This window comes from Piliocolobus tephrosceles, chromosome 3, assembly GCF_002776525.5.
Source record: "Piliocolobus tephrosceles isolate RC106 chromosome 3, ASM277652v3, whole genome shotgun sequence".
NCBI classification, from domain to species: Eukaryota; Metazoa; Chordata; class Mammalia; order Primates; family Cercopithecidae; genus Piliocolobus; species Piliocolobus tephrosceles.
In genome coordinates, this window is record NC_045436.1 from 41940583 (window position 1) to 41960032 (window position 19450).

At 40.8% G+C, this 19450-nt stretch overlaps 1 protein-coding gene across 1 annotated transcript in view; it reads right to left on the reverse strand.

The window, feature by feature from the left end:
• ARHGAP10 (Rho GTPase activating protein 10) overlaps window positions 1-19450 on the reverse strand; it is a 333033-nt gene that overhangs the window by 90682 nt on the left and 222901 nt on the right. Inside the window, exons 17-18 of the mRNA XM_023227376.1 lie at window positions 12934-13039; window positions 11228-11387 (exon numbers count right to left, since the gene is read on the reverse strand). Of these exons, the coding sequence (XP_023083144.1) occupies window positions 11228-11387; window positions 12934-13039 (266 nt within the window). The remainder of the gene's footprint in view (window positions 1-11227; window positions 11388-12933; window positions 13040-19450) is intronic.

Below are 19450 nucleotides of genomic sequence, written 5' to 3' on the forward strand. Positions count from 1 at the left end.
CAACACCACATAATATATCCCCATAACAAACCTGTACCCCCAAATCTAAAATAAAAATGGATAAAAACATTCACACAGTTGGGTGGAGCTGAGATTTCAACTCAAGGAATTCCACTTTAGAGCCCACTGTGCCACATTATACTATACTGTCTATGGAATGTTTCAATTAAATGTCATATAAGGAGCCCAGCCTGGTGCCTGGCACACAATCATCTTTCAATCAATGTTAGCTATTATAATTATTATTGCTCCTCATTTTATCTTGAGAGATACAAGAGAGACAACTCTAAAAGCTTTACTTTACAAACCAAAAAAAAAAAAAAGGAGAGCACTAGCTTAAGGCAAAAACTCAAGCCCGTATATAGCCCACACTACCCTCTCCCCTCAAGAAAAGGCCTTGATGGTGCCTGCCCTGGAGCCAACCTACACATACGCCAGCACACTCGCCCTCTCATTCTTTCCTTCCTACCTTCCCTTCCACATACTCTTTGTGTTCCTGGGAATATAAACAACCTAAAAACGTAATGAAGAAAAGGGTCATATTCTTCATCACCATACTTTATTCTGCAAATACTGATCGAATGCCAAGTTCTAAGCATTGAGCTGGGCTCCGAGGAGCTGTCTTTGCAGCTCCACATCTTCAGACACCTGGGCAGAAAATTTCAGAGTGGGCAGGACCTCAGAGGCCTGCTAGCTTTCTTCCACCTCAATCCCATCCCTAACATGAACATGTTCTCATTATTATAAATATTATGAAGTTCTTCCTTCTACTGAATCAAAAACTCACCTCCTGGCAAGGACTGCTCACTTGTACTCAGTATGCTTTCTTAGACGACAAAGAATAAATCTATGCATCCTTTATACGGGAGCCCTTCAATTTCCCAGTGCTTTGTCTATACTGGGTACCAAAATGATGCAGAATGACTCTCTCCTCAACTTGCTCTTATCACACCACTCTGGTCCCAAGGGAAAATACAATCTACCATTTACAGAGCCACATGACAGCAGAAGCTTGCAATGCCACAGCTAAAGAAAAACAGAATAAGGAAGACAATGTCATTATTATTTCCCTTCTCTCCTTAAAGGAAAGAGAAAGGAAGACAGAAAGTTTCCTGTGCTTTTAAAGTCTCCTTTTAAACACTCCAGAAAATGCAAAGCCCTGCTGAGAAGGGAAACACACACACACACACACACACACACACACACAACAGTAACATTTTCATAGCAACGCCAAATAAGTCAACATTCATGAAAACTGGCGGTGAGGGGGAGTCTGAAAATTTGTCAAATATTCTTGCTATGGGGTTTTGACTTCTACACTGAACAGTCAATACTCAGGCAGACACAAACCTTTTAGAAACTTTGCAGCTTTATTATTGCTGCTGCTATTGTTGTTGTTGAAGACATTTATTTTTCTCTCACATAAAAACTAGTGCTGCCTAGCAACCCAGTGCCAGCAAAGCTAAATCAAGAAGCATTTTTGGCTAGATGTTTAAGAGATTTCTTTTTCCCATTAAATGGCAAGCATGCTGTAAGACTGGAAGACTCTTGCACTTGAAGGAAAATGGTTTGGATACTACTCACTCAGTCTCTTTATATATTAAAGAATGACAGAGACCAACCCACAGAAGAGGGATAGGACGTATATTGTGTTTGTAGCCACAGGAATGGAGCAGGGGATGCTCCTTATCAAAAACAGTCCGTATGTGGCTGTTACTGGGAAAGCAGCAAGTTGAGACTGAATGGGAATCCAGTTACACCAATGAACCTAGGAGCACCAATGCATCCTATTGATTGTGGCAAAGAGAGGTAGATGGAGGTCATAAAGTTGGTTGCAGGGTTAACGAGTAAAACAAAGTGCGATACTCCTCTATATGTGCATGTAACTTATTATTCTGGTGATTACACTGGACACTGCTATGGTCTAACTGCGTCCCCCAGAGTACATATGTTGAAACCGTAATCCTCAATGTAATAGTGTTGAGAGATGTGAGCTTTAAGAGGTCATTAGGTCATGACGTCTCTGCCCTCACAAATGGATTCACGTTATCTCAGGCATAGATCTGTAATCGAGAGTGGTTCGTTAGAAAAGCAAGTTTGGCCCTCACTCGCTTGCACATGCACTCTCTCTGTCACTCTTCTGTCACATGTTCTCTTGCCTTGTGCCATGAGACGATGCATCAAGAAGGCTCTTGGCAGATGCAGCTCATCAGCCTTGGGCTTTCCAGCTTACGGAACTGTAAGAAATAAAATCTCTGTTCCTTAAAAATTACCCACTCTCAAGTATTGTTATAGCAACACAATACAGACTAAGACATATGGGAGACGCATATGCCCTTCTCCCTACTGCTCTGTCTAGGTTCCTCTGTGACTGGAGGACACAGACTACTCAGGGACTTTGCAGCACATGTTGCAAACAAGGATAAATCAAAGTGTCATGAAGACACCTCTGGACAGTACAAGGCCATCAGCCATTTCGACAAAGGAAGACCACCACAATGGCCTTCACTGTCACACCAAAAAAATGACACATTCTACCACAGTCCCTATTACAAAGGCTAAAATGCTTATTACAAAGTTATAAAGAATCCTTGTCCAGGAAATGTTTAATGTACATGCAATGTAATTCTCCCTTGGCACAAAGTCATCCACAAAAACTATAATACATAAAGGCTATGATATGGTTTGGCTGTGTCCTCACCCAAATCTCATCTTGAATTGTAGCTCCCATAATTCCCACGTGTTGTGGGAGGGACCCAGTGGGAGATAACTGAATCATGGGGGCGGGTCTTTCCCATGCTATTCTCATGATAGTAAGTCTCATGAGATCTGATGGTTTTATAAAGGGGAGTTTCCCCGCACAAGTTCTCTTGTCTGCTACCATGTAAGATATGCCTTTCACCTTCTGCCATGATTGTGCAGCCTCCCCAGCCCTGTGGAACTGTGAGCCCATTAAACCTCTTTCATTTGTAAATTTCCCAGTCTCGAGTATGTCTTTATCAGCAGCCTGAAAACAGACTAACACAGGCTAATACTAGAAAAAAAAAAACCTCCTGATCATCAGGAAAGCAATGAAACATCAGAGCACACTGAAGTACCACACAAAGCTTAGGTCAACCAAAGCACCAAATTTTACAAATCTCCTTGAAAATCCAATTAAAACACTCAATAAGATCAATCTAATCTGAATTTTATTATATTAAGTAATTCTGAGCGTAACATTATATTCCTTACTTTATAAATTGCCAACTTTTCAGTATTAAGACAGATATTAGAAGAAAACCACCCTGATTAATATGGTCTTTGATGCTTTTCACAAGCTCTTCAGAATCTTCAAGGGCCCTTAGGAAGTTGGGGGAGATGAGGAGGGAGTCAAATTATAAACATGAGTTTTTACTACATTATCGTGTATAAAATATAAGAATGAGGTATATGAAAAGTTTCTCAACATCACTAATCATCAGAGAAATGCAAAGCAAAACTACAATGAGATATCATCTCACCCTAGTTAAAATGGCTTTTATCCAAAAGTCAGGCAATAAAAAATGTTGGCAAAGATGCGGAGAAAAGAGAACCCTTGTACACTCTTGGTGGCAATGTACCCCTATGGAGAATAGTTGGGAGGTTCCTCAGAAAACTAAAAACAGAGCTACCATATGATCCAGCAATCCCACTGCTAGGTATATACCCAAAAGAAACAAAATCAGTGTATCAAAGAGGCCTCTGCACTCTCATGTTTACTGCAGCACTACTCACAATCGTCAAGATTTGGAAGCAGCCTACGTGTCTATCAACAGACAAATGGATAAAGAAAATGTGATACTTACACACAGTGGAGTACCATTCAGCCTTAAAAAAGAATGAGATCCTGCCATTTACAACAGCATGGATGGAACTTAAGGTAATTGTGTTAAGTGAAATAAGCCAGGCACAGAAAGACAAACTTTACATGTTCTCCCTTATTTGTGGGAGCAAAAAAGTAAAACAATTTAACTCATGAAGATAGAGAATAGAATGGTGATTACCAGAGGCAGGGGAGGGTAGTGAGCAGTGGCAGGGGGAGCGGGGATGGTTAATGGGCACAAAAATATAGATAGAATAAAATTCAGTATTTGATAACACAACCGGATGACTGAAGTCAACAATAATTTCTTATACATTTTAAAATAACTACAAGAGTATAATTGGATTGCTTGTAACACAAAGAAGGGATAAACGCTTGAGGTGATGGAGACTCCATTTCCCCCACTGTGATTATTACACATGGCATGCCTATATCAAAATATCTCATGTACCCCATAAATATATATACCTAGTATGTACCCACAAAAATTAAAATAAATGACTCAATCTATACAGACTCAGCAACTCCTGAGAAGGTTCACCCCCTAAAGAACTCCTTACCTCAGACATGAGCTAACAGGTCACGAGACTCTGAGGGTGACCAGTGAACCACGCAAAACTCAGTTGCTAGCGGTCCTGCTCTGTCCTTCCCCTCCACGTCTATTCTGGATTTTCCTCCTGCTTTATTCTTGCCATATGACAAAAACGACAACAACAAAAAAAGACACTGAATATCACTCATTCACATACACCTTACAAGTTGATCTCCACTCTGGCTCTCAACAGAAATGTCATCATTAGGCCAGGTGTGGTGGATCACGCCTGTAATCCCAGTACTTTAGGAAGCCGAGGCCGGTGGATCACTTGAGGTCAGGAGTTCGAGATCAGCCTGGCCAACATGGTGAAACCCCATCTCTACTAAAAAATACAAAATTAGCCAGGGATGGTGGCACACGCCTGTAATCCCAGCTACTTGGGAGGCTGAGGCAGGAGAATCACTTGAACCTGGTAGGCAGAGATTGCAGTGAGCCAAGACCACACCACTGCACTCCAGCCTGGGCAACAAGAGTGAAACTCCATCTCAAAAAAAATAATAATGAAATGTCACTGTTGAAAGAGTTCACTCATGCCACTGGTTCATGAGCTCACACCACTTGTCCGTCCTCATACTCGCCCATCTCATGGGACATGTCTGGCATCCTTGACAATGCTCCCAGACAACCCTGACACTAGCACTGACCTGATCCTGCCTGGGTTTCTTCTGGCTCCTCTATTAACCCTAACAGGAAAATCTTGGTGTTTCTCAAGGATATTATTGTCTTCTCCTAGTGATGAAAAGCAAGGGCTTTGGGGGTCAGTCTCAGTTCAAATCCAAGCATTGCCACATTTACTAGCTGTGTGCTCATGAGCAAGTTAAGCTCTCACCCTCACTTCTCTCAGATGTATAAAGAGATAATATACATAATAAGAATTTTATAGCCATATAGGGATACTATTACATATATTTATGCAATAGGAATTTTATGTTTTATATATATATATATATATATTTTTTTTTTTTTTTTGAGACAGAGTCTGGCTCTGTTGCCCAGGCTGGAGTGCGGTGGCGCAATCTCCGCTCACTGCAAGCTCCACCGCCTCCCGAGTTCACATCATTCTCCTGCCTCAGCCTCCCGAGTAGTTGGAACTACAGGCACCTGCCACCTCGCCCGGCTAATTTTTTTTTTTTGTATTTTTAGTAGAGATGGGGTTTCACCGTGTTTGCCAGGATGGTCTCGATCTCCTGACCTTGTGATCCGCCTGCCTCGGCCTCCTAAAGTGCTGGGATTATAGGCATGAGCCACAGCACCCAGCCTAATATGTATATTTTTTAAGTGTATGGATACACAAAGAAGCATCCACATACACTAGAATTACATTAATACCCTTTCTAGTAGACCCAAAGCATGTAGCATCATGAGCATCCAATAAATATTTTCTTATGCCAATCTCATGCCTTTACACCTTCTGTTATACTTTCTACCTCTAAATTCACTTATAAGTTTGAGTGCTACATCTCTGTCTAATGGACTTATCTTGAACAGATAACTACAATTCACCATGTGACAAACTGAACTCATCTTATTCCTCCCCCAAACCCCTTTGTTCCTTCCTTTTTTTATTGACACCCATTTTGTCCCAGGATTGAATCTCTATCACACCTTCCCCAAGACCCGTTACAAAACCAGTCCCCGGGTTTTGCCCATTCCACCTCACCAAATGATGCTGTCCACCCTGGAACTCCCCATTCTCACTCCCATGTCCTTCAACTTTGCCAAATAACCTCTCTCCTAGCCTTTCATTCCTCTACTTCCTACTGCAAATCCTGCTGTCAGATTAAGTTTTGTGAAGCAGTTTACTTGAAAACCACGAGTGGTCCCAGTACCTATAAAAGTAAATGCAAAAGTCCTAAAGCGGCATTCTCAACCTCCCACACCTGGCCCGAATCTCTTTCCAATCTCATCTCCTGCCATTTGCCCATGTTCCAACAAGAGCTGCATTCCCAGAACACGTACCTCCTCTTTGTGTTTCTCTGATTACATGGTCTCCCATACCCGAAATGTCCTCTTAAAACATCTCCACCTGTTCAAACTCCATTATAAAACTGATTCAAAGCACTTACTGGGGAAACTTTCCAGATTCCCTGCAGTTGAACATAAACTCTCCTCTGAAGCTGCCGCCACTTTCTCGCTCATTCTCTCTCTGTCTCTCTCTCAAAGTACTTATCCTCTGCCATATCTTGTAGCTACTTTTGGACATTTCTTCTTTCCCCTACTGGACTGTCTTTACTTCCCCCAAATCTCACACCATGAATGACTCACAGCAGGCACTGGGGGAAAAAAATGCACCAAATTAATGCATGACAAGTATACTCTGTTAAGAACAGAACTTATGCAAAACTCACAAATCCTAAGGCACAACCCCAATTCGAAAATCCTTGAAAAGTTCACAGCACCCTTTGCCACCTGGGAAACAAAATTTTCTCATTTACAAAGGAAGAAAGACCTTGATAATATTTTGGCCCAGGAACTTTTTATTTTTTTTAATTTTTTTTTTTTTTTTTTTTTTTTTTTTGAGACGGAATCTCGCTCTTGTCACCCAGGCTGGCATGCAGTGGCACAATCTCAGCTCACTGCAACCTCCGCCTCCTGGGTTTAAGCAATTGTCCTGCCTCAGGAGGCGCCTGCCACCATGCTTGGCTAATTTTTGTACTTTTTTTTAGTAGAGACAGGGTTTTGCCATGTTGGCCAGGCTGGTCTCGAACTCCTGACCTCAGGTGATCCACCCGCCTCGGTCCCCCAAAGTGCTGGGATTGCAGGCGTGAGCCACCGTGCTCAGCCCACATCTTTATTATGTGTAAATAAAGCTAAAACATATGGATTAAGTCTCCTATAAAGCATATACAGATTTATAAAAACAGCAAGGAGGCTAGGAAAAATTGTGATCTCCAAAGCAGATTAACTAGGGGCCTTTTTCTAACTCCAAAATTCATCTAGAGCAATCTTGCTTTAATTACATGTTGAAGTTTCTTCTTTGCTGTACTGACTTTCCTGGAGTCAACAATTTTCCCATTCCTAGGGAGGAAAAACAAATAACTGAGGAAAAGAAAATGACTTCCTTCTCTTGTCATTTTTGCCCGTCAGAGTCACTTTCAGTGACACACATAGGCCTCTTCCTTTCCTCCCCCAGTTTAACCCTCCTTTTTTGCCCCGCTCATCCATTACTGTAATGTTTTCCTTTCTCAGACTACTCTTTTAAACTTTTCCTGTCCTTACTCCCTCTCTTGTTTTCATCTTGTCCTGAAACACTAAGAGGGACTAGATCCTTCCCTCCCCCACTCTACAGTCAAATGTTAGGATCCTCTGGAGGGTGCACTTAAGTCAGTTGTCAGGGAAACCTGTGGCTAACATAGACCCAAACATCCATATGAAGTTTTTCTGCACAAGCACCCTTGTCAGCAAAAATATTCTTCCTCAGAGCAGAGCCTGGACTCTGCAGTGAAGTCCAACTGAGCAGGAACTAAGAGCCAGGAGTGGGAGAAGTGTACAAGGATGAAATGGAAGAGACAAGGCGAGGTAATGGGGAAATTTAGGTTCTCAGAACTGTTAACTAATCCAGACTGACATCCCCCATCTCTAACCCCCCAACCCTGCCACACAACCCTGCTTCCGACCCTAAACCCACGCACACAGTGAAGAATCTGAAACTCGATGTCCATTCCTCCCTTCTGAATAGAAAGCCTGAGCACTTAATTAACGTTGGCTGTGCATTCATAGAACTATCTAGCCACAGAAAAGGAAGAGAAGGAAAACCGAAAGACCTCTGCTTAGCTCTATAAAGCTCTGAGAGCGAGGCCACTTTCGTCTGCTGTAACTATTATAACTGGCTCGCCAACGCTACTGGAAAATTCCTGCAAAATTTATTAACAAGGTGAAAGCGGCACTATCTGCTTCCCAGCAGACAAATCATGTACTTATCTCCCCAGTTTCAAAAAGGGAAGAAAACAGGCAGTTGCAGCATGAAACGGAGATCCTTTTATCCAAGACCAAGACCCAGAGCCAGCATTTTCACAAATAAATTGCATAAAAGTTTCCTAATTAGGATGTAATCAAATGATTGTTGAGCTACTGTAACATTGTTTCAAAGCTTGTAGTCTAATTATTCTTCTTTCTAAAACTGAATAGTAGCCATCTTTCCATGAGCTGTCTGGATGGATTAAATGCACACTAATGAGGCTTAATGACAGTTTGACAGGATCATAAAAGGAGGCATAAATTCACAACCACTGGCAAAAAAAAAAAAAAAAAAAAAGGCAAAACAAAAATTCTTACACCCATAAACAAGCTTCTTTTACCATAATGGTAAAGAAAATCCCCAATCAGCTTTCAAGCGTATCTGTTCCATGAGAACCAACATTAGCAACAAGCTGCAACTGCTCCAGCAAACAGCCAATGCAACAAGTACCCAAGAAATACTCCTGCTATGCCTTCCCCAAAGGGACTACATTTCTGTTTGCCTGTCTCTTCCCAGTCCTCCAACCCCTTCAAAATGTATTGAATTCATTATTTCATTCCATAAATATTAACTGAACACCTAATATGTACCAGGTATTACTATAAGTCGACAAAAAGATCTCTGGCCTCAAAGATCTTAGCAGGGAGAAATAGACAAGTAAGAAAATAAGTTATGTAACATGTTAGACTGGGGTACGTTTATGGGATCCAAGTCCCCAAACATGGCTTCCGCCCCCAGATGACGACCTGCTTTCCCACAAGAGCTGGAACATTCATCTGCACATCCGGCACCTACTACATGTCTGGCATATGATGCAATCTCAATTTTAAAAAACCTTTTAATAAACAAATGAATGACCAAGCATTCTAAGAGTTTTCCAGCTCCCTATCTTAGAGGCAGAAGTCAGGAATGTTATTAGCAAAGTGCTCATCTACGGGTGACTGAATGAAGGAAAATATATATATATAAATTCTTGGAAGAAAATAATGTGTTTTTTAAAGTCATGTTTCCCCTTGATTATAGAGAAACAAGTAAGAAAGCAAGTCACTTAAGAGATTATTCATTTTAAACCAGAAATACTTAACCTACAGTCCACAGATTCAGGAATGCAGGTGAGCCCACTGAAATTGTTAAAACAATTAAGGGGAAAGAAGGATTTATGTGCATTTATCTGGGTTACTAACAAAAGGGTTAATAACTTTTGTCAGCTTCTCAGTGGTCTGTGATCTCAAGAAGATTGAAAAGTACTGCCCTAAAGAATAAGTGTTTTTAAAAACTATATTTACATCCTTATAAAAATAAAAGTACACTTTTAGCTATGAGTCACCATCATCATCTTTCTTAATAAGTGGAAGCTTTACTTTGAGGGGGCTTGAGACAGCGGGAGAGAGGCAGGCCCTCAAGGTGGTCCTATTGAGAACAGCACTCCAAGAGCATCCTGAAACCATTTTTTCCATATGTTCCCTCATAGATTATCGCATCCCTACTTATAAACGAAGCCCAGCTAAACTGAATAGACACCAGCTCCTTGCAATTCTGAATTCAAACACAAACTGGCATGGGCCAACCCTAACATCAACAAATGTCATACTCTCAGAATGCTTAGTCACTCATTTGTTTATTAAAATGAGAAATGTTTTAACTCTTATGAACAAAACCTTCTCAAATACTAATGAAAACTTCTTTCATGTTCCAGACTGAAGTCCTCTCCTAAGTTCTTAAGAAGAGACACTTCCTCCCTAAATCAGCAGATCTTCTTGCTGGCTGCTTATCACAATTCTTGGGAAGGCAAAAATTTAACAGAATACACACAGCTATGTAGCCACTTAAAAAAGTCCCTCAGGTGGATTTTCGGGGTTGAAAATTATTGCTCTAGATTGGGGGATATGCAAGGCTTTTCTGTAAAGGACCAGACAGTACATAGTTTTGCCTTGCGGGCTATCTGGTCTCTGTTGTAATTACCAGACTCTTTTGTTGTATTGTAAGAGTAGCCATAGACAATATGTAATCAAGGAGAAAATAACAGTAATTTGGGAAAGTGACCCCAAAGTGACAATCATGAACAGTACTTATTTCTAGTAGTTAATATGTCGAGTGGGTTTGGTGGGAGGGAAGAGTATATTAAAGCAGTTTCTGCTCACCCCAACGTGGATCTCCTGAGTCAACCCCATCCACCACACCCCAGGAATATGTACCCTTCCCTGCTGCCCAGATGCAATGCCTAAGCCTATCTGAAGAGTTCACCCTTCCCCAACTTCGCCTCCTTTATGTGCCATTCACAATAGCTAGGTATAACCAGAAAGATTCTTTGGAAGGCAGGCAACTTTCCCAGGTGCAGAGCAGGGGCTGGCCTTGCTGCCCCTCAACCCCTACTCTCAATGATGCTCATGGTCTTCTGGCCCCATCTCACATCCTTTCAACCTTATTTGCCTTATTTTCTCTTGTAAGTTGCAAAGCCCTAACTTGCTCAAGAGTACAGAGTTGCTGTGCCACATGGAATTTGAGTGAGAAATCCAAAGATGGGAATAAAAGCAACAGAAGTCCTAAACAGTTCACAATTGCCTTGATACTCACTTGCATCTGGATTAAATGCTTCTTCATTAAACCAGTGAGATAAGAAAAGACCAGATAAATTTCACATTTATGGAACTCCATCAGAAGATAGAAGCTCAATGAGAACTTCTGAGAACCAAGTTCATCATAGTGAGGATAAAAGAATTTTTTTAAAACAGAGAGAGAGAAAAGGGAAATCTAAGATGATCATTGTGTAGTACATGGCGACAAGCCAAAAACAAAATCTCTTAAAGAAAAGAAAAAAAAAGAATTTTACCTTTTCATGGTTTTCAATTAAGATTTCCACAACAATATTCTGAAACTTCAAGTCCATGAGGGCAGCGACAGTTTCTTCCTGTGGCCTCATCAGAGTTGGTCCAAACACCACTCCTAAGTTTGCCACGGTCATCAGGTTCTGCTTGGAGTGATTTGAAACACTGAAATTGGTAAGGGGGGAGGAATCTGTTTAACCAAAGGAGCAAAAATTGTGGACTGTAAATAGTCTGCAACTCTGTATTTCCTTAACAACAAGGGGTCAAGAGACTTAACTGTCCTCAACATCTACCTCTGAAATAACCAGATCTGAGAAACTCTCCATGCAGACGCTGCTGCCTACCCCTTTACTTCCCTTTCTTTGGTGCTCTACTCTAACCACAATGGCTTTCTTAATAATTCCATGTACAGTCGGCCCTCTGTATCCCCTGAGAATTGATGTCAGAACCCCTGCAGACACCAAAATCTGCAGATGTTCAAGTCCTACAGTCAACCCAGGAAACCCACGGTTTTTAAAAAAAAAAAAAAATCAACCCTCAAGTCCACAGGGAATACTGTATTTTTGATCAGCAGCTGGTTGAATCTGCTCATGCAGAACTCACAAAGGGCCAATTGTAGGTGCTAAGCTTGCTTCCCCCAAAAGCCTTAGTTTACTGTTCCCCTCTTCTTAGAAAACTCACTCTTTCCCCAGAATATTATACTTTTGCTTCCAAGGAATACTAGACTGTGTAGCACCCTTGTAAAAGCATGCAAAGTTTGGTCAGAGCACCCACAATCACTCCTTCAGCCCAGTATCATTGTGCAGTCAATCACCTAGACAACTGTTCTCAGCAGCCCTGCAACTTTATTCAGGTCTAAACTCAAAGATACCACCTTCAAAAAGCCTTTGCATAATAACAATTTTTATAGTCTCACACTCAATATATTCTGTCCCCTTACTCTGCTTTGTGTTTCTGCCACTTATCATCTGAAGCTATTTTATATTTTCATTTGTAATCTGTTTTTCATATTTTCCCCTTAGAAAGTAAGCTTCATGAAAGTTGGGACTTAGACTATCTTATTCAACTATGTATCCACTAGCACCTAAAAAAGGCATTCACTAAATATTTGCTGACCAAACGAATAAATAGCTAAACTAGCAGTGGGACCCTTGGCAAATCACAGTATCTTCTGTCCTTCATTTTCTTTCCATGTAAAATAAAGGTTCTAAAATACAGCGTTCTTCAGCTTCCTTTCACCTCTAAAATTCTAGTTAGAATGATCTGTATACTTAAAGAAAGGGATAATTTCTCCCCTGATTCGATTTTGCTGACTTTTAAGAGGAGGAGGAAAAGAGAATGAAATCTATAAAATAACTACCCATTATTGAATTAAGTCAACTTAAAGGACATGTTCAAACTTAGAGTTAGGTAGGTGTGAAACCAAGCTAAATATTCTAACAAATTTATATTCACATTTCCAGAATCTGTGTATAGGGTAATGTATAACATTCTCCTATTTCACTTCAAATCAAACCCTGAGTTGCTGGCAGAGATGTTAAGCAAATAATTATACAACTTCATGAAAGCATATTTCAACAGTCTTGTCCAAAATACACACAATGAGTCAAACATACAGCCTGCCCTTCCAGGTGTGGTCCCCAGTTCCACCCATCACAAATCCCAGAGCACGACCCAGCACCCAGAGCAAAGTGAAGAAAAAGAGGCTTACTTTGTTAAATGTTTCACCAAAATGTCCAACATCTCTTTATTCTTCTCTGGCAGTTTGTGTACCAAGAAATGGATCGCATTAACCCGAGATTCTGGGCTGCCGCTTTCTTCCAAAAAACAAAAAAGGAAAAAGAAAAAGAAAACAATAGTTAGTAGAGAACTCAGAATCAAATATATTTCCCAAGCAAACAATGACAACAGCTCCTCTGTTCAAGATTATCAAACACGGAGCATGTAAACATATTTTGCCATCTTTAAAAGGAAAAAAAAAAACCTTTCTCCTTATGATGAATCTTCTCGTGCCTCCCCTAATGAGCTAATGTCAGTGTGGCTGCAATCGGTGCCTTTCCCTTGGTTTATATTACAGAATGGACAGCTGCTAAGCTTCTCCTTCCGACATGCTGCGTTTCATGTCTGTTTGTCGTTTACTCGATGGGGTCTAGTCACTGGGTCACGCCACAATGGAATACAAGTCAAATATAAGCAAACAACCTATTCCGTGTTACAGGTTGAACTGGATTCCCCCCCCCCAAAAAAAGTATGTTGAAGTTCTAGCCCTTAGAACTCAGAGTGTGGCTGTTTTAAACTCTACGTGGGATTTAATGTCATCAGGTATGCTAAGGCATGCATGAAAATGACTGTCAGGAAGAGAAAAGTTTAGACTCACAGAGCCCTAGAAACAGACGGCATGGCATGTTGTGCAGAGCCATGTGGGGAAGCACCAGCGTCGATCAAGAAGCAGAGGGAGAACGGGGAATGTGGGCAAAGCCTCTACTGTAGTTTCTGCAAGAAAGAATGGGCGAGGCAGGGTGCGCAGGTTGAGGACTGGCTGGTTTAAATTATTTCAGTGGGCACTACAGCGCAAGGGCTGTCCCTAGTTGCTGGCACTCAGGACTGAAGTCACAAGGGCAGGAGAATACAGCCTGTAGTGTAAGGGCTCGCAGAGGAGGCTGGTGGGGAGGGGGGTCACGGGGTTTTGGATTGGAGAATTCCATGTGAAAAGTCTGCAGAAGTTTAATATCTCCAGGAATTGGCTAGCCCTAAGAGGGGCAGTTTCCTCGGGTCAGTGAGGCCCCGGATGTCAAAACATCAGAATAAAAAGGTGTGCTTAATACACGACCTTATTTGGGAAGAGAGCTGTTGCAGATGTCAGTTCAGATGAGATCATAATTGAAGTAGGGTGGGGCCTCTTCGTCCAATATGACTGGTGTCCTTACAAGAAAACAAAGAGAGGGATGGTGGCCATGTACAGACAGCACAGGGGAGGTTGTCCTGCCACAGCAGAGGCAGAGGCTGGAATGAAGGACCCACAAGCCAAGGGGATGCTAAGGACTGCCAGCAACCACCAGAAGCTATGAGTGGCAAGGAGGGATCCCTCTTACAGCCTTCAGAGGGGGCACGGCCCTCCCAACATCTTGATTTCAGACTTCCAGCCTCTAAGAATTGTGACGGAATAAATGCCGATTTTTTGAAGCCACTTGGTTAATAGTAAGTACTTTGTTCCAACAGCCCTGGGAAACTAACCCATTCCCTTAACCCCCAAACTTTGGAATTATTATACGTGGCTCTTATTAACAGTGTACCCCAATTCCCTTTATTGTGTTCTTGATTGGAAAACTATCAAATCAATAAAATGTTTGTTATTGAAGATTTTGCTAGTTTTCACAGGTGTCAAAGAAGCAACAAAAGAAAATTAGGTTCTAACTTTACTGCTGACAGAAAAGAAGGTTAGAAGTGGCTTTGGAGGTTCACTTAGGGCTGGCCAGGGAAGCTCAGGAAGGCTCTCATAATGGACAGTCCTTGAAGTTTGGGTCCTGAAGAATGGGGAAGGGTTCAAGGAAAGGCAGGACTGAGAGGCAGGGGGAACATTCCAGATTCAGTAAATAGCATGACAAAAAGCACAGGGCCGGTGCGGAGACAGCTCTTACGAAAGGCAGCCTGAGGCCACCTCTGGTCTGCAAAGGCCAATATGAAGAAGTTGTCTCACTGTTGGCTTCTAAATTAGTCAAGTGAAAATAAAGCAAGAAAGGGATATGAATAGAGTTAAATTTGGGGAAGATATGCCTCATATTTTTTTAAAGGATGGATTAGAATGGGAAAAAGAACTAGTTAAGAGGGAACAGTTATTTGGGAGACAAGAAATAAGAAATGAAAGGAGGGGTGGCCAGGCACGGTGGCTCATGCCTGTAATCCCAGCACTTTGGGAGGCCGAGGTGGGCAGATCACTTGGGGTCAGGAGTTCAAGACCAGCCTGGCCAACATGGTGAGACCATCTCTACTAAAAATACAAAAATCAGCCAGGTGTGGTGGCACGCACCTGTAATCCCAGCTACCCAGGAGACTGAGGTGGGAGAATGGCTTGAATCTAGCAGGCAGAGGTTGCAGCGCCACTGCACTCCAGCCTGGGCGACAGAGAGAGACTCCATCTCAAAATAAATAAATAAATAAATAAATAAATAAATAAATAAATAAAGGGAGGTAGGTGGTAGAACTACAAAGAGGGAGGTGAACAAAGAAGTATAGATGCCCTATGATTTACAATGGGGGGACATCCCAATAAGCCCATCGTAAAGTCAAAAGATTGTATGTCAGGACCGTCACTACACCTGGGAATTGCTGCTTCTAACTGATAGCTGAGTGGTCTTGAACAAATTACCTAACTAACCTCTCTGTGCCTCAGTTCCCTCATGTGCAAAATGAAAATAGTATCTTAAGAGGCCATTATGAGATTCAATGCTATAATATACACAAAGCACTTAGCCTCCGTGGCTGGCACGTGTGGGCACTCAATCACTGTTAGCCATTATTACTGTTGCTGCCAATGTTACTATTATTATTTGAGCGCTACCATGGAAGAAGCAGAACTGACAGGTTTTAACAGCAGACTAGCAGTGGGTCAGAAGGAAGAAGGCAGAGATGAGCAGTGTTTCACATCTGGGTTGTCTGATAACAGGGCCAATTCCACCAACAGACAGAAACATAGCAGCCAAAGCTGTCTTGAGGAAGGAGATGATGGTGGAGGGAATGGAGGAAGTGACATTCAAATGGTTGGTCTCTAGCAGTAGATGGAAACAGTAGGAGGCTTTAGAGATCAAGGCTAGAAACGTTCTCCAGGAGGTGTGACCACTAGCTCATGGACAAAGCTGCCCAACTTCTACAGAAAGCTAACTGAGGGCACTGCGGGGAAAAGGGCTCCAAAGAGGTACAGGGAGACGTGAAGTCAAGGGCTAAGACAAGCAGGCCATGCAACCGAGGAGGAGGAGGAGGTGGGAGGATCAGGGAGCTTCGATGTCATCAGGAAGGCAACTGAGAAGAAACCTGCAAAGGCTGGGCACAGCCAATGGACTCGAGATTTAAGGAGAGGTCAAGGAATGGAAAGACTGGGAGAAGGGCCCTGGGTATCACCAGGTTTATCAACTGAGAGTCCCTTTCTACTAAAATGAGGGGGTTAAACAAAGAGGGAGCTGCCGGAGAAGGTGTGAAGAGTGAGATTTCAGAACACTTGCTCAGAAAGTAAAAAACGAGAATGGGAAAGAGAGGTAAAGCAGATCAAGAAAGGGACATTTTTTTTTTCCCCAAAGGATAATAGTTTTTTTCCTTATGACAAAAATTAAATACTTATAATACTAAAATCTTGGACAACACAGAGAAAATGACCTTAGTATAAAGTACTAAATATCTGAAATATATATATACGAGAAACAGCATGCAATCAGATTAGAAAGAACTACAAACCAATCAGGGAAAAAAGAGACAATCTAACAGACAAATGGGCAAAAGACTGGGGCAGGAATTTCACAAAAGATTTATTCCTGTGACCAAAAAACCTATGAAAACAGAATAAACCTGTAACGGTGAAACAGAAATTAAAACCACAATGAAAGAGTAATATTCACCTGCTAGAATGGCTTTAAATGATACTAAGCTTTGGCAAGGACATGAGGCAACTGAAACTTCCATATGCTAACTAGATGGGAGTCGTTAAAGGGTTCAACCACTCTGGAGAACTGTTCGGCAGTTATCTACTAAAGCTGAACAAACACATACCCTATGACCGACCCAAAAATTCCACTCATAGGTATATAACCAGGAAAAATGCACATAAACACTCTTAAAAGACACATACTCCTATATTCACAGCAGCGTTCTATTAGCCCAAAACTGGAAACAACCCAAATGTTCATTAACAGTAGAACAGATAAATCTATTGTGGCATCTTCAAACAGAATGCAATGAAAACGAAGGAATATTTCATACAACATGAATGACTCTCACAAAATGAGTAAAAGAAACCAGATACAGAAGAATATACTCTGATTCCATTTACATAAAGTTCAAATGCTGCAGCCCCAACCTAGAATGTCAGGAGAGTGATCACACTTCAAGGGAGTGGATAATGACCACACGGGCATGAGAAAGGGCTTCTGATGATGTTTGATTGCTTGATCTGATTATGCGTGAAAATTCATTAAGCTGTATATTGATTTGAGCCTATGTTACATTTCAACAAAAAGTTCACTTAAAGCTACCCATAATAAACCTCATCCTAAAATAAACTGGTAAATTTTAAGCATAAATCCTGCAGAGTTTTCCTTCCTTTTTTTTGTAATGAAATGCCTAAATAACCTATTTAATATATCATGGACATTTTTCAGTATCATTAAATGGAGCACCTTACCATTGATTTTTATGAACACTTAGATTGTTTCCAATGTTTGTAAAGAGAAGTTTGTTCCAGTTTACACCCCTAATAATAGTGTTTGAGAATGAAAAATGATACTTTACAATAGAGGACACTAAGACAGTTGTTGCTAAAGAGAAAGGATGCAAAAAGGCTAAGAAATTAAAAGGCACATAAAGAACACAGTCAAATCGTATTACATCATAAAAAAACTTCTAGATACAAACTGAATTTATCACTGAAAACAAAAACAAAACTGTCTAAAGGATTAGGTAATAAATTATAACTCAGTTCTTAATCTGGTATAAAACCCAAGATACCAATCAACACTGGCAAAAATAAAAACAGTGTAACAATTTCAGTTCACAGCTTCGATTTTTAAAAACAGAATTAAAGCAGAGACTCTGCAAAATAGTCGAAATCCCAAAGGAATAAAAGGACAACCACTGAGGATAAGAATGTTACATTGCAAAAATTAAAAACTTTGGAAAACTTTGCACTAAAAACCTACTACTAACTTGTGAGTCTATCTTGCCATTAATAATGATCTTTTTCCAGTAAAAACCTAGTTTAAATATTTTAGGATTCATTATTTAGAAACACAAGCTAGAGAAGTTTCCCACACTCTATGAATTACATTCTTCATTTCTCAAAATAGTGAAACTGATTTTGAAAAATAGAGTCAAAACCTTTCACTATCTTCAGTGCCTCTCCTGCTAGCCCGTCCTCATCTATTTTAAAATCACACATCCATTCCTGCCAAGTCTTTTTCCCTCTTCTTCTTCTTCTTTAAAAAATATACTCTAGGCTTTTAAAATAAAACCATTTTTTTCTCTATCTTGTTTTGAAATTAATCAGAGCTTTCTATTAGCAAGTATTTCTATGTAGCTACAACATAATACCTTAAAGGTACTCCAAAAAAGTTTTTGAAGATAAGTCATCTAAAGTTGCTTATGCTAATGCAATTTATTTTATTTTAATTGCTAGTGATTGACAAAGAATGAAGAGCCAGCCTACCTTAAAAAAAAAAAAAAAAAAACTAGGATACTAAATTAATCATAATACCAAATTCCTGAAATATGCCAGGGAATTAGGAGCTTACTGTAGTGGAAAAGGCATTTTAATTGTGAAACTACAAATCAGCATCTACCACACTGTAATGTCCATCTGCTTATGATGCTGTGCCAACTAACAGAAACTGAAAAAGATGTGATCGTACAGCTTATCAAAGACACAAGGCAGATAAATGCTAAATTATTTCAATACTGAAATGTCAAAAGTCAATGATACTGTAATTTTAGAAAGGCATTAGCAGTAACCATCCAAGCACTTCCCAAGGGATGAGGGGCTTCAGTCAACAGACATCAAGTGTTGCATTTCTCCTATGGCATTCGCATCTACTGTGAAATGAATACATCAGGCTAAAAGCGAGGCATGCCACTAAGCATTCAGTTCCCTTAATTCCTGGGTTCCTGAGCCCTTCCCCAGCAAGAATCACATGATTTTTGTCTTGCTTCCCAGGAAGGTTTATCAAAAAGGAGAGAACATTCTGGTTAGGCAAACACCAATGTCTTGGCGCAAACACCAATGTCTTGGATCCGATTATAGTTATGCTTCTCATGATAAATAACCAAAGATCTTTGTGGTAATGATTTTGCTTCCCAAGTAACTTGATTACAGGAAGAAAGCACACAGAACATAGCAAGATGAGTGTTTTGGTTTAAGTGACAGCGAAGAGTTTTTTTCTTCTGATGCAACAGGCATTCAGCCTTTAGTTGTCATTCTCGTACTAAGCACCATGACTCCAACCCTGAGGCATGAGTCCACTCTTACCAAC